Source organism: Stegastes partitus, unplaced genomic scaffold (genome assembly GCF_000690725.1).
Source record: "Stegastes partitus isolate 25-593 unplaced genomic scaffold, Stegastes_partitus-1.0.2 Scaffold563, whole genome shotgun sequence".
Taxonomy (NCBI): domain Eukaryota; kingdom Metazoa; phylum Chordata; class Actinopteri; family Pomacentridae; genus Stegastes; species Stegastes partitus.
In genome coordinates, this window is record NW_007578294.1 from 281,275 (window position 1) to 296,510 (window position 15,236).

Sequence of the window (15,236 nt, forward strand, 5' to 3'; positions counted from 1 at the left end):
AGTTGTGTGTGTGCCATCTACATTTACTTTTAACCAGTAACATATATACTGAAATTTACACATCTGAACAAATCTTACAAGTGTTCCTTTTATTATGACACAAGAATTATTCAAATAGACCTTGTGGTTGCAGAGATAAACTGTTTTTATTATGGGTATGTAATTACCGAGAAAAGGCCTGAAAAATAGCTCAGGGCTTAAAGGGTTAAATAAAATGGCAAAGAATGTGTCTTTGTTAGCCAATATCTGAGTCTCATCTGAGCACTTTAAAAACAAATAAAAGGGAAATACTATTAATGCCATCTAGTGGTTAGTCTTTATAATTGGCAAGGGAAGGACAAGAAAATAATTAAAATATTGTCTAAAAATAGTATGAAAAGGACAACGGAATAAACTAAGGATAGTGTAGTTGAGGGAATAAACTATAGGTAGTAGGTAGAGGTTTGAGCAGAGTACTAGTGTTTTCCTTTTTGTCATTCAAATTCCAACCCTGGGCTGCAAGGTGGCTCGGTGGTTAGTACTATCCTCTCGCAGCAAGAAGATCGCCGATTCGCATCCTGGTAAGGACACCTGGGATCTTTCTGTGTGGAGTTTGCATGTTCTCCCTGTGCAGCGTGGGTTCTCTCCGGGTTCTCCGGCTTCCTCCCACACCGTCCAAAAACATGTTGAGGTTAATTGGTGATTCTAAATTGTCCGTAGGTGTGAATGTGAGTGGGCTTGTTGTCTGTCTCTAAGTGTAGCCCTGTGATAGACTGGCGACCTGTCCAGGGTGTCCCCTAAGTCAGCTGGGATAGGCTCCAGCCGCCCCATAACCCTAGTGAGGATTAAGTGGTGTATAGATAATGGATGGATGGAAATTCCAACCCTGTTATGTGCTGTAAGGGCCAATTGTTGTGGAACACCCACTGTTTGCTTTGGTTGGCAAACAAACTGCAAGTCACATAGTCAGTCAAATGTAAAAAGCCATACTAGCACATGCAATTTTCATAGTATCACTTTTAAATTAAAACTGTGTTTCTATCTTTTCAATCTCATATTCATAATACCCAAAGTAACAAAATCATTTGTGTGATTCGACTACTGCATGTGGCAACATTCTGAAATGCAAATGCGTCAGTAGCCACATAAAGGGAGTGGCGGGTAGAAGAACTCTGTGTTGTGTGCATGATTATGTAAGTTTACATGATCTGTCAACACAGCTGAGGGAAGTAGAAAAAAAAATGCAGTGTGAAATGAATCAGACTTTAAAAACTTTAAAAATGTTTGTGTCAAAGACCAAAGTGCAGAGACGACAGGCAAGGAAGGTTGTGGAGAAGAACAAGACAGGCATAATGACAAAATATAACAGGAAATAACTGAACCAAACACAAGACCATGACGTTTTCTTCAGCATCATAGTAATCCAATGAGAGTTACTTATATATAGAGAGAAGATAGGGCGGAGCTTTACTTCCTCGTTTTCAAATCTTCCATTTTACACCATCATAGAATCTGGAATTTTACACCCACAAAACACAACTTGTACTTTTCACTGAAACTACTTTCTAAACAAGCAGCAGTCCCTATTTCTGCTATCTGCAGTACAAACTGTGACCTCAACATCAATACACAAGGACTCCCCCACCTCACAAATACTAATTTAGTCTCTGAATTTTTATGGTAACAGCACAAACAACTACTAATAGCTTTATGTCCTACCTCACAGGAAGAAACTTCAGAGTATCCTGGAGGGAAGAAGTGTCCGAACCACACCACCTATCCACAGGGGTTCCTCAAGCGTCAGTGCTCGGTCCCTTTCTCTTCACAATTTACACAACCTCACTTGGTACAATAATCCACGGCCATGGTTGCTCATACCATTGCTATGCTGATGATACCCAGCTCTTCCTGTCGTTTGCCACAGACGACAACACGGATCTCATCATGCCTTGCAGAAATCTCAGCATGGATGAAAAAGCATCACCCACGAACATTTCTAAGACTGAGCTCCTTGTCATCCCAGCCAGTCCCTCTCTACAACAAGAAATCAATATCAAGCTGATTCAACCCAAGTCAAACCCACAAAATCTGCCAGATACTTGGGTGTCATGATTGACCTTCAAGGTTCATGTGGCCTCTGTTGCTCTGTTGTGTGTGCAGCACAACTCCTGACACAAGCTCTCATAATATCATACACTAACTACTGCAACTCCTTACTGGCAAGCCTCCCCGCATCCACAGTCAAACCTCTGCAGATGATCCAGAACTCAGCAGCACATCTGGTTTTCAACCAGCCAGAAGCAGCACATGTCCCCCCGCTGTTCAGATCACTTCACTGGCTTCCAGTTGCTGCCTGCATCAGATTCACAACTCTGACACAAAACTACAATGAGAACAGCTCCCTCCTACCTGAACTCTCTCATTCGGGTCGACACTCCCTCCAGCTCACCACGCTCGACCAACAAAAGCCGCCTGATACAGCCGCCACAACAGGGCCCAAAGTCGACTCTTCTCCTCTGTGGTTTCCTGGTGGTGGATCGAGTTACCAAACTCTGTTCAATCTGCTGATTCCTTCTCAGTCTTTAAGAAAAGACTAAAGACCCAGCTCTTCACTGAACACCTTTGTGCTTGACAGGCTGAAAACCAAAAAATAAAACAAACAAAAAATAAAATAAAATAAAATCCTATTACCTCCCTCACAGCCTGCTATTGGCATCAACGCCCTATCACACTTTAACTTGTTCTATGGCACTTATCCAGGTTGTTTTCTCCTGACCAGATCCTTGCTCGTGTTGTATTAACTTTCAGATGTGCGTCGCTTTGGATAAAAGTGTCTGCAAAATGAAATTCTAGTAATTGTAGCTCAACCAGTTCACTCTTGATGGTGACAATTTACTTAAATGTAGAAGTGGCGAAAAAAAATAAAGGGGGGCTGACATTTTTAACATTTTTTTAAAGAATTGCAACTTGATATCATTGAATATTACTTTTTATTTGACACACAATAAACACGACTTAATTGATTGCAAAAAAAAACCTATAAACCAACATGTTACTGTCACTATTTGTCTTGTTCCTGTAGTTTGACTTGAATGAAAACATGTGGTGGTTGTTTTGTGAAGTACAACTAGACTTCGTTGCAAACGGATGAAGAGATCACAAGATGCAGCAGGTGAATAGTTACTCAGCACTCTCACTCTCCATCTCTCCATCTCGTTTTCTCTTCTCCTTTTCTGTTTCTCTCTCTCCGTCTATCTGTTTAAAAAATATACATACATCCTCTTTTTTACAGTATCATGCAAATAAATCAAGCTATGTGATAGAGAGAAGAAGCTGCCACTCCTTCATTTGAGCAGAGAGACAGCAATTGTTGCATTAAGACTGTAGAAAACTGTACAAACTGTCCGACCGAGACAATGAGGATAACCTTGAAAGTCTTCGTCTGCCTAATGACAGGTAATGTCATTCTTCTGTCAAGTAGTGAATGTGTTTGATGAATTTTATTTTAAAACTTTGATGATGAAATGCTTTTTTTCATTCTTGTTTTTTTTTTAAAATGACAGTTAGTGTGAGTTTATTGCCTGTGATGGAAAGTAAAAGAGGATCCGTCAACAAAAACTGTAAGTACAACAAAGATGTAAAGCATCATGTGCAACACTTGTGTTTAGAGAACGGTGGACGGCTACGTTACACATTTCAGCTACCTGTATACTTATTTGATAACTCGAGCTTTCTTCTAGTTTCTGCTTTTCACTTCCTCTCTTTAGAGAAACTTGTTGCCTGTTTACACACATTTAGCATACGGCTACAGTGATCAGGTCTTAAGATGTGTCACAAAGCAATGGATAAAATTAGCTTCAGTTTAACAACCATAATATTGATAAATACAACATTAAAACTTCATCATCAGAGCATTTTTGCAGCCAGCTTTTCAAACCACACAGTCCTGACGAGCAGATAAATCACATGTTGAGTGTTAAATTTGTGAAAAATGGTAACAAGACATGTTTTTGAAACTTTTTTGTTGCCTTGAAAACTTGTAAAGTAAAACCCAAATAAAAACAGATTGTTAGTCCATGATCATCCAGCAGGTGGCGTCGGTGGGTAAAATGACATTCTTGGGATGATGCAGTTCGTTTGACCCGATTCAATTAAAATGTTTCTTCTGATTTGATCACAACTCATTCAGAGGCACCTCTACTCCATGTAGGCTTCATTACACCAGTAGATGGTGGATTACAGTCACAGCTAAGTTATGGGACTCTTGTTCAGACTCTTGACCAGAGCGGTAGACTGTCTGAGTCCATTGTTCACCCTGTAACTCTCCAACTGCTTCGGCTCTAGCGTGTCTCCAAACAACATAGACCACATAGACTTGTTTGTTAAATGCTCTTAACTTGCTCTCGCTGGCCATCATCAATAAGAGAAGCAGCTTTCAGGTCACACATCTGATGACAAACAGAAGAACTAATCTGTACAGGAAAGTGAATGTGAAGGGACTCGATCTCCTCGAACGGATCTGTGGACAGTTGTCAGTTGGACTTGAACGTTCCGGTTTTGGATTGTGAGACATTTTGATCTTTAAACACTTATGCTGCATTAAAAGGTGTCATATTGTGCAACTTTTCAGCAAATTAATCCAAGTCTCATGCATTGCCACAATATTTCTTTCAGTTTTTCAGGACAAAATACTGCACAGATGGTTGATTTGACCACGACTGTATCACCAATGATTTTAGGGATGTTCTGACTGGGCTGTTGTTACTGCCCCCTTAAGGAAGAACATGTTGTCACAATCACATTCTGAGCTGGGTGTAAACGTCCAGCTCAAACTGTAAACGTCTTCATATTTGAACAGCTTTTATTTGACACCACCAAGTTTACTACAACCGCAAAACACAATAAAAATAGATTTTCACCATGTGGCGCCTTTAGGTCTTCAGTTCATGATTTTTATCTTCCTGGCAGGTGAAAACACAGCAGTGACCTTTACTGCATATCGTGGAGGTTCTGTTACCGTCAACTGCACGTATCCAAGAGCAGAAGCAAGCAGCGTTAAATTATTCTACAGAGATACAACCAGTCTAATATCATCTTTCCAGTCACAACACACAAAACGAGACAGGTTTTCTCTGACAGACGATAGACAACAAGGAGTCTACACTGTGATTATTTCCTCACTGAATGAGAGCGACGCTGGAAAATATTGGTGTGCTATGGAAGGTGTTAACGACAACTCCACTACATGTTTGACCGAGATCCTCCTCCGTATTTTGAGTATGTATTGATGTGATTCTAATCATCCAAACTCAAAACTAACCAAGATGATAACACAATTAGAAACAGGAAAATGGATAATTGTATTTTAAATGCTTATATTACACGTAAAAAGTAGTTGTTCATCTGGATTTTCCTTTTTTTTCAGATTGGGAGGACATTAAACCATTGAAAATCAGTGAACATCTCTTACAGTCTGTACAGATTACATGCCCGTATCCTAAAAGCCATGAGGGTAATGAAAAATTCCTGTGCAAGGGGGAGAATCCTTTAAACTGTGAGGAGTTAATACAAACAACAAAGGAGGACAATGCAAATAAAGGCAGATTTAGTATAAGGGATAATCAAAGGTTGGCTTACTTCTATGTGTACATCAATCATCTGACCGAAGCCGACTCTGGAACATACTGGTGTGGCTCCGGAAGAACCATGCAGCATGATGAATACACCAAAATACATCTTTCAGTGGGTGAGTATTCTGGTGCACTACTGCAGATAGAACACATATTAGTCAGCTTTCCACTGCAGGAACTCAGAACAGACGTCAGGTGGTGGAAACACCCTAATGGTCCTTTTCAGCCTTTTTGTTTTCATTGCGGTGAAGAATCCAACAGCTTTGACTGCAACAATAATTCAGATTGTGTTGAAACAACCACAAATAGTAGATTAACATCGGTTCTTTAAACATCCATCCATTATCTATACACCGCTTAATCCTCACGAGGGTCGCGGGGGGCTGGAGTCTATCCCAGCCGACTTAGGGTGAAGGCAGGGGACACCCTGGACAGGTCACCAGTCTATCACAGGGCCACACTTAGAGACAGACAACCAAGCACACTCACATTCACACCTACGGACAATTTAGAATCACCAATTAACCTCAACATGTTTTTGGACTGTGTGGGAGGAAGCCGGAGAACCCGGAGAGAACCCACGCTGCACGGGGAGAACATGCAAACTCCACGCAGAAAGATTCGCGAACCGGCAAACTTCTTGCTACGAGGCAACAGTGATAACCAACTGCGCCACCTTGCAGCCCCGTGGGGGGGCTGGAGCCTATCCCAGCTGACTCAGGGCGAAGGCAGGGGTTCCTTAAACACAGAAATTAAATTATTGGATGTATGCTAACTCACAGGGTGAATTTTATTTGGTGATAAGAGAAGACTTCTGCATGAACAGGACATTAAAATGTGGCTTTTTGTCCTCTTTAAGTAACTTTTTTTGTTGTTGTTTTTTTTCCATTTCTGAACAAACAAACCCTGAAAAAGGTTCCACTGCAGTAGTTCCTGCAGTTGGAATACACACAAAACCTGCCAGTTCCTGCCGTGGAAAGAGATTTCATTCCTTTAATAAACCTGCGCTGTTTACCGTTCATGTGGAACACCAGAATAACATCAGTAATTGCATCAACTTAATATTGTGTGTAATGTAAACTCAAATTTCTGTGTCAGTTGATTTGAAATTAAATTTAAGTTGATGTAACTTAATAAACCAGCTTGATGAGTTTTCTTCAGCTTTCAGGATCCCCTCTCCTATCTAAGCATACCTGAACAAATTCAGATGGTTAAGCTGTTGTAATACAAATACTTTTCACTGTAGAAGAAAAGGTCATCCTCTAACTCGATGCAGTTTGTTGGTTGAACATAATTTCATAGTAATTTGTCATAAAGATAGAGCTGTTTTTGTTGAGCTTAAACATTATTTTTTAGAGTGTGATCAATTCGGCCATAACACAAGTAGTTTTACTTCTGTTATTTAACTACTTTTTGCTGCCAGTATTGATTTACCTAATTTAGAAAAAGGGTAAGTAAAGAGTAAGTAAAAGATCTGAATACTTTTTTCCACTAATGATGTTTTCTGTCTCAAATGGCATGAGAAAGCCCTAGAAGGAGTCAAGTGTCTGGGTGTCGGAGTGTGATAAGGTTCCTTCATATAAAAACAGCTGTATGCATGAGTGTGTTTCTGCATGCTTGAATGTCACTTAAGCCTTGAATCTTAAACCTTCCGTTTTTTGTTTTTTTTTGACCCCTCACAGTTGCAAAAGGCCCCAAAACCAAGACACTAGACCCTCCAGGTCAGCAGACAACAACAACAGAACCAGGACTGACCACAATCAAACACAGACTAGGACAGAACGATGACAAGGACCCAGTGAGTCCATCCAACAAATATGACTTAAGTAAGTGTCCGCTAACAAACAGCTGCTCTTCATGTCCCTAAATACACAAAAACACATCTTCTACTTCATGCATGAACGTTGAGGACAACGAAACTTTATGCTTTAGCTTATTCCACTGTTTTCTCTCGTTTGCAGACAGGATTGTTGGAGTTGGACTGTGTCTGGTGTTATTAGTAGCATTATCTGTGGTTGTACTAATAGTGTACAGGCGCAAATGCCTCAAAGCACAAGGTGAGGGATGGAAATTTGACATTTATGTTTGTAGATTTATGAGCATTCTTCTTTTTTTGGTTGAGAAAGTCATCATCTGTCTGTATTTATACCATCATTGCTTGTTGTGCTGCAGGAGGATCACCGAAGCCGAGGACAAACGCTGTACATCACTCTGAGGTGTGTGTGTGTGTGTGTGTGTGTGTGTGTGTGTGTGTGTGTGTTTAGTTTGCATACGATTACAGCAGCTGCATCTGTCACACTTCACCTCTTTTCTGCTCCTCAGAAAAATAATGAAGATCACAACTACGAAGAAATACAGTTGCAGAACCAGGCGGAGAGCTCGCCGACGACTGTTTATGCGACTGTCAGTCTTCCTGCAGACCTGCTTCACTACTCCAGCGTCACTTTCCACAAGAACGGAAACTCACCTTCTGACACAGATATAAATGGCACAGCTCTGGATGCCACCCATCCTCCAGCAGCAGAGCAAACTCTCTATTCTACAGTAAGAAAGAGCGACGAAGAACAATAATATAGCCGGTCTTTTAATGTGTATTTGCAGGAGAGTTTTTATTTTGTTTTTTATTTTTTGGGAGGGGGGGTCAGATTTGTGACATAATCCGGTTGGTACAATTCTCAGATCACTAGTTGGTGAAGTGTGGCTCATAATATCACATACATATTAATGCATGTGTGCTCAGAATATGAAGGTGAACATCCTGTTTAGGAATCTTGCTGTATCCGGTTTTAGTCAGTCACTCTTCGTAAACACAGGCTTTCTGTATAAATTTGTTTCTCTGCTGAAGTCATGGCAAATGGAATCATGCTCACATAAGTAGGCACTGTAAGAAAGAAAATACCTGCTTACTGCTTTTTATTTCATGAGGTAATTCAGAGTTATTAGGATTTAATAAATTCCTCATGAACTACTTGTTAATTAACTGGAAATAGTTATGGATTTGTTCCATTGCTAACTCATAGTACCTTGTAAAGCATTGTTGACTATTGTTTATCGATTTTGCTTTTTCAGTGTGGCACATTAAATAATAAAAGGTGAAGATGCAGACAAACGTTCTATCTTTATTGTTTTAGTTGCAGCTTAAAAGACGTCAAACAGTACTTTTAGTTTCTACTGTTTCTATGAGGAAAATTAAAGTTTTCAGCTGCTCTGAGCTTTTTATTGACGAAATATAAGTGTAAGGTTCCTGAATGCAGAAAATCTCATTTAGTTTTATGACTTACACATTTTCAGCTGATTGCAGTGTGCTTTATTGAAGCTCAGCGGTTTTATTTTCTTCTTCGGTGTCTTGATTTTCTCTGTAACACCCTCTTGTGGACATGTCAGTGAAGGATTAAGTCGTTCCCTTTTGCCATGAAGGCGTTTACAGCCTCTCACCTCCTGTTAACTCCTCTGTCATGTATCACATCTCTGCAATAAATATATTCATTTCATCGCAACAAACAGACTGTAAGTCCTCCAATGCAAGCTCAGCATAAAAGCAAAGGATGAGCTTCGACTCAAAACAAACTGTGGTAACATGAAATTCAGATGGTAAATATAAAAAGTGGAGAAAACATTTCTTTGCGATATAATGAACAAATATGCAATACATCAATAAAGAACAATGTCCTGGTTTTAATAATACCTTCCTTTATTTGGCAAACCTAATTTCTTAATAGCTGATTTTGTACAGATGCACATAATCAAACATACACAATAACAGGAGACAACCTAACATAGTGAAAGAATATATGAATATGAAACAGTGAAAGAATTACAGAATATCAATATCTTGAAATTGGATTGAGGAAAGCTGACTTATAAATATCATGTGTTCAAACTGGTGACTAGGTTGTGACACAAAAACAGATATATTTTACAGGAATAAATCACGTTTCCCTCTGCATTGTAGAAAAATGCTTATGGAGGTAACTTTTCTATCAGTGCTGGACTACAGTGATGTTTTACATGCGTGCATCAGTGGCGTCTCTTAAGCCTTTGGTCACCACTGGGAATAATTATAATACTCATCACTGTGAGCTGTATGCTGTGAATCTTCATGCTCTCAGAGGCCTGATAGACGCTCGGTTTCGGTTTTATTTAACCTCCTGACGTCCTGCATGACCTCATTACTGTATTAAATGTGGACCCCCTCCAAACATGCACAAATGATTGGATTGCATGTGTCAGCTGCTTTTACTGAGTTTGGAAAATCCAGTTGTACCCATCGTGCGCCTACAACCTGGAATAACCTGCAAAACAAACCGAAGCTTGATTCATTTTTGTCCTCGGGGTAATTTTAATTGCACCTTATTTTACCTCCAGCTGCTCTGGTTCTAGTCGATCTGCTTGTTTTTGAACCTTAAATGCTCAAATTACAGTTTTTAATAAAATGACTTTAATGTTGTGTTGTTATCCAGGTTTCTTATTTGTGTTTCTACATCTTTTATGTTCTTGCTGAGCTGCACTGGAAATGAGGCCTTCAAACCCTAATGAACTTGGAGTTTAAATTAAGGTTGGAAAACTTTAATGGAATTCGGGAACTTGACCAAGAACTTGACCTAACTTCCTTGATGGGTATGAATCAGAAAGAAGAAGCTAATTTAAGTCCCTTGCGGTCTTTTAGGTACTTTTCTTTCACTCTCTGTCACAGTCAAGAAACTACTATCTAATAAAAATGACGACATGTTTATGACTGACGTGTGAGCGGACCAATGACTGAGCAGAGTGACGCAGGAGGCGGAGCTACTTTCTCCGGCGGAGGCTGGGTGTCGCCTGACCGGATGATGACAGAAGTTTTCGGTTTAATGTGGCTACTTTTGTCATGCAATCTCCGATTTGAGCAGCTTGGCATTTCTCTGAACGCTGTCGAGACTTTTGACGCTAAACTATCGTGCGTTTTATTGAAATAAACTCCCCGAGACGGTGACGGGCTGCTGTGCCAACTGGGAACTTTTGTGTTACTGGACGAGCGACCCTTTGGCTCTTATTTGACCGGCCAGGAGCGCAGGATAAAGCCCGCAGGGCTGACCGAGCCGCCGCTATGGGAAACCGGGGGATGGAAGACCTGATTCCCCTCATCAACAAGCTCCAAGACGCCTTCAGCTCCATCGGCCAAAGCTGCAACTTGGACCTGCCGCAGATAGCGGTCGTCGGCGGCCAGAGCGCAGGGAAGAGCTCCGTGTTGGAGAATTTCGTCGGGAGGTTGTACAGTTTATGTGTAGTCTTGGATCATTCTGCGAATGCTAGTTTTCCTGTTTCTGACTCTTATCCGAGACCGTTTGGTTTTCTACAAACAGCATCGAGCTTTTGCGTAAAAGTCGCCAACTAAGCACTTGGTTACGCGCTGTGTGTGTCGGTGCCTCCCAGTTTCTAACGTTTTTTTTTTTTTTTTTCCAACGAATTTTTTCCATTTTGGAGCTGAGCTATTCACAACTGATGATTGCGCACTTTGCGCAGGAAAACAGCTGTTGATTCAGAGACAAAACCTGAAGGGAAATTATCTTTAAAAAATGTTAAAAGTGACTTTAATCCAGAGATCCACATTATAAAAGTATACAGTTCAACTTCCTCGGCAGATCTATGACTGCTGTCAGTGCGTCTTATAATCCTGTCAAACATTTACTAAACCTGTTTTTCCTTATGACTGCATGGGTTGTAAATAAATATGTCTTTATAGGCCTCACAATGCATAGGTCATGTTAATGTTTTACTCTCAAAGGGTGAGGTGGAGATCTGATGAAGTCATAGTGGGATAAATGAATTATTAATCCAAACAGAAAATGCCTGCAGTGGCTCTTTCCTTGTGAGGCTGATGAATGAACTCAAAGGAATTTTAATTGTGGGTCCTTCTTGATGACAAATAGCAGAAACCTGCTCTTACATTCTGTAAAATAGTCATTTTTTTTGCAGTCATCCACACTCAGCTTGGCATGAAATCAGTTCCAGAGGAAGGGGAAGGGGAAGAAGACAGGCTGCCGTGGAGGCCCTAATCTAGTCAAGATAGCTGCTGCAGCTTCGCGTCTTAAGTGAAGCGAAGTCTTTACCCGTCTACATGACACACAGAATGATTTCATTTGTTGTCCGAGAGATTGGGAATGTTGATCAGGGCGCCATGTCTCCTTTTTTTTTTTTTTTTTTCCTGTTGCCTTTTGTCTCCGAACCCCAAGCAGTGGCCGAGGGAGACAGTAGGGGCATTGATGTGTTTGTGCTGGGGTCATCAGTGATGTCACCAGCTGCACTGTCATGTGTATATGACACACTGGGTACCAGATACCCACAGAGGGGCGCTGAGCTGTTTTCATGTTTGTTAATTAGCCTGCGGACACGCACAGATGTAACGCTGGCTTTTGAGACCGCTGTTTGTCCGATTTAGTGAGTTGGGCCCAGTTTTGATTAGACGGTCAAGGTGGAGCTTTACATCACTGATTAATGTATTTATTGTTTTATGTTTGACTGTTTAATGCTTTGATTCTCAGTTTGAGTGACTCAGAGGCACAAGGTGGATCCGTGCAAGGCTGATGGAATAGAAAGCATTCTTTGGAACAACATGTTTCCTTGTTAGTTAAATGTTGGATAATTTCACCTCTTCAGTTCTCCATAATTTAAATAAAATAATACAAGGGCAATATCACTGTGTTTAGTGTCACAAGGCAGAATGTTTGGGGAAAAAAAACACTTTAAAGATGACTTGAGATGATTTTTTTTGATAGTTTAGTTAATGTAACTGAATGAAATGTGGAAAATATACAACACTAGCTCTAAGAACCCAAGATTCTAATGTTCTGTTTTTACTAATAAACAGCCCAGACAGTAGAAAAATGTTCCTTTTTCAGTGATATAAAGAGAAAAGCGTCAAATCCAAAGCTGGAAGCAGCAGAATTTTGCCCGATCTGAAAGACTCAAACAAAGAAACCATAATCAGAAATGTTTCCAGTTAATTTTATGTTGATGGACTAATAAATTCATCATTCAACCACTGGTTTTGACCGTAAAATGTCAACAAATGAGCACAGGAGCTTAAAACCAGAGTCCAGTTTACTTGATAAGCGACTCAGTAATTTAATTAATTAATTGTCTCGGTAATCGGAGGACTTGTGTTGCGGTTTCATAAGTGACAGGAAGATATGAGGAAACAGGATGGGGGATCACAGTTGTGTAACATCCTGACTGCGCTGTCAGCAGGGAACATCGGGCGCAGATTCAGTGTGTGTGTTCACATGATCAGATCTTGGTGCGAGTGTTTCTGTGTGGCCTACTTACCTTCCAGTAAAAAAAGTCAGGCCTTGCTGCTGCTGCTGCTGCTGCTGCTGCACTGACAAAACATGCAGACAGACAGACACGGACATATTCTCATGGCCTGGAGAGATGTGCGCTCAGTGACCTGGAAATGATCACAGTTCTATTGAACATGAGTTTCCATCCTGATGAACGTGTTTGTAATGAGAAGGGGAAGCAGAGTTTGTCTCTCTTTGCGCTATAATGAGCAGCCTTGTAAGTCAATCTTTGTCTGGCATCAATAATGCACACGCTCAGGTGGAGGCCTGCATGAGTAATTTAAGGTACTCGGAAACAGTTGTACAGCATGAACTCTTATTTTGGAGGAAGCTGATGCATATTTAGTATTCTGACAGTTAAAACACGCTGATGATTTCTTTTTACTACATCAGTAATATTTCAGAAGTGGAATAATGAATTGTTGCTTGTTATTTAATTTAATTTGTGGTAGTGACCCATGTCTGTCCAACAGTCTGCCATTTTTGCCTGCAAATATCCTTAAGTTGTATGTTTTTTTTAAACTCTACCTCTGTCTCTCCATCAGGGACTTCTTGCCGAGAGGATCTGGCATCGTCACCCGTCGTCCTCTCATCCTCCAGCTGGTTAACAACAAAGCAGGCAAGTTGTGTAAATAAATCTCAATTGCTGGGAAACGGTGTTTGCTGCTCCCAAAATTAAGTTTGCGTTGTGAGAATCAGCATTTACATCTGGTCAAAAAAAAAAGAAAAAAGGATCAATTTACTCGACGCCCAAATGGGAACCAAATGTTCACGCCGGGGGACCTTCAGACTGTGTAGTTGTATACAAGTTGCTGCATTTGTGCAGCTGGCAGACAGGCAGAGACAAGTCTTTGCAAAAAAGTATTCTTAAATCCTGCTTATTATAATATGTTTCATACAGATAGTTTGGCTTCACTTCTTTAAAATTACTGCACTGACCTATTTTGTTGCATCTTTCACGTTCTCGCCCTCATCTTGTCATATGCATCTATATTTATTTCCTGCCAATCCATCATCCCCTCTACTGTCTAAAAATGGGCTGAATGATTCAGGCAAAATATCTGACCTGTCAGATATCGCGATTTGATTTTAAGTAGAATTCTTTTTTTTTTTACAGTCAAGCTTTAGTTCATTTTTCATCATACAAAATATTTAGCAAATCGTTCATTGCCACCTGTGATGCATTTAAAGGTGCGGTCGTCACACAAACGACACAGCATGAATTTGCAAAACTACTGTGTGAAAGTTTAAACTTTGGGTCAGACGTGCTGCAAAGTGTACAAGGCGTGCCTGATAAATATAGAGATTGGGCTTTTGTCATTTTAACTGCAGTGCAAACAGTTTAAACGCACTTTGATCAATGAGGAAACCCTGGGAATAATGAAATCTATACACCACTTAATCCTCACTAGGGTCACAGGGGGCTGGAGTCTATCCCAGCTGACTGAGGGTGAAGGCAGGGGACACCCTGGACAGGTCACCAGTCTATCACAGGGCTACACTTAGAGACAGACAACCAAGCACACACACATTCACACCTACGGACAATTTAGAATCACCAATTAACCTCAACATGTTTTTGGACTGTGTGGGAGGAAGCCAGAGAACCTGGAGAGAACCCACGCTGCACGGCTAGAACATGCAAACTCCACGCAGAATGTGTCCTCACTGGGACATGAACCGGCGACCTTCTTGCTGCGAGGCAACAGTGCTAACCACCAAGCTAGCCCTCCCCACCTAAATTCACCAAATTACAAAAAAAGCTCACGCCTGACCATTTCATATTCGTTAGATGTTTTTCCTGTGCATATGTTTGTTATTAAGTAAAACACATGTGAGATCTGGGGTCACAGGTAACATTAGCTTTTGAGTTTTTTGTGCTGTTTTCTTTGCACCAGTGTTTAAGGTTTCATAACTTGAGGAATAATGTAATAAGAGTCCAGACATGTTGCAGGCTCATTGATATGAACATATAGTCTTCAATGGTACAACCCTGCTTTGATAGAATAATAAACACCAGTTATATGTTGGTGCAAATTTGGTCAAAAAAATGTTAATTTTTTTGTTTTCTCCATGTAGAGTATGCAGAGTTTCTGCACTGTAAGGGACGTAAGTTTGTCGACTTTGATGAAGTGCGTCTGGAGATTGAAGCAGAGACCGACCGAATCACTGGATCCAACAAAGGCATCTCTTCCATCCCCATCAACCTCCGCGTCTACTCCCCCAATGGTAACAAAGTCACGTACATACAAAGCCTTCTTAGTCTAGTTTTCAGCGTCTGTCCGACTGATTTTATCCTCCTCTCTCTCCT

The 15,236-nt window shown here is 40.6% G+C and overlaps 2 protein-coding genes across 4 annotated transcripts in view; both read left to right on the forward strand.

Annotated features, from left to right (window-relative positions):
- Nucleotides 1-8,718, forward strand: part of LOC103362244 (uncharacterized) — a 14,712-nt gene extending 5,994 nt beyond the window's left edge. Inside the window, exons 6-14 of the mRNA XM_008288544.1 lie at nucleotides 1,706-1,778; nucleotides 3,336-3,435; nucleotides 3,543-3,599; nucleotides 4,948-5,256; nucleotides 5,405-5,725; nucleotides 7,292-7,435; nucleotides 7,571-7,666; nucleotides 7,782-7,825; nucleotides 7,932-8,718. Of these exons, the coding sequence (XP_008286766.1) occupies nucleotides 1,706-1,778; nucleotides 3,336-3,435; nucleotides 3,543-3,599; nucleotides 4,948-5,256; nucleotides 5,405-5,725; nucleotides 7,292-7,435; nucleotides 7,571-7,666; nucleotides 7,782-7,825; nucleotides 7,932-8,180 (1,393 nt within the window). The 3' untranslated portion in view covers nucleotides 8,181-8,718. The remainder of the gene's footprint in view (nucleotides 1-1,705; nucleotides 1,779-3,335; nucleotides 3,436-3,542; nucleotides 3,600-4,947; nucleotides 5,257-5,404; nucleotides 5,726-7,291; nucleotides 7,436-7,570; nucleotides 7,667-7,781; nucleotides 7,826-7,931) is intronic.
- A 1,713-nt stretch (nucleotides 8,719-10,431) lies between these two features.
- The window catches only part of dnm2b (dynamin 2b), a 34,428-nt gene continuing 29,623 nt past the window's right edge, over nucleotides 10,432-15,236 (forward strand). For all 3 annotated transcript variants that reach the window (XM_008288527.1, XM_008288529.1, XM_008288528.1), the window contains exons 1-3: nucleotides 10,432-10,853; nucleotides 13,471-13,544; nucleotides 15,005-15,154. In XM_008288527.1, the coding sequence (XP_008286749.1) occupies nucleotides 10,693-10,853; nucleotides 13,471-13,544; nucleotides 15,005-15,154 (385 nt within the window). In that variant the 5' untranslated portion in view covers nucleotides 10,432-10,692. The remainder of the gene's footprint in view (nucleotides 10,854-13,470; nucleotides 13,545-15,004; nucleotides 15,155-15,236) is intronic.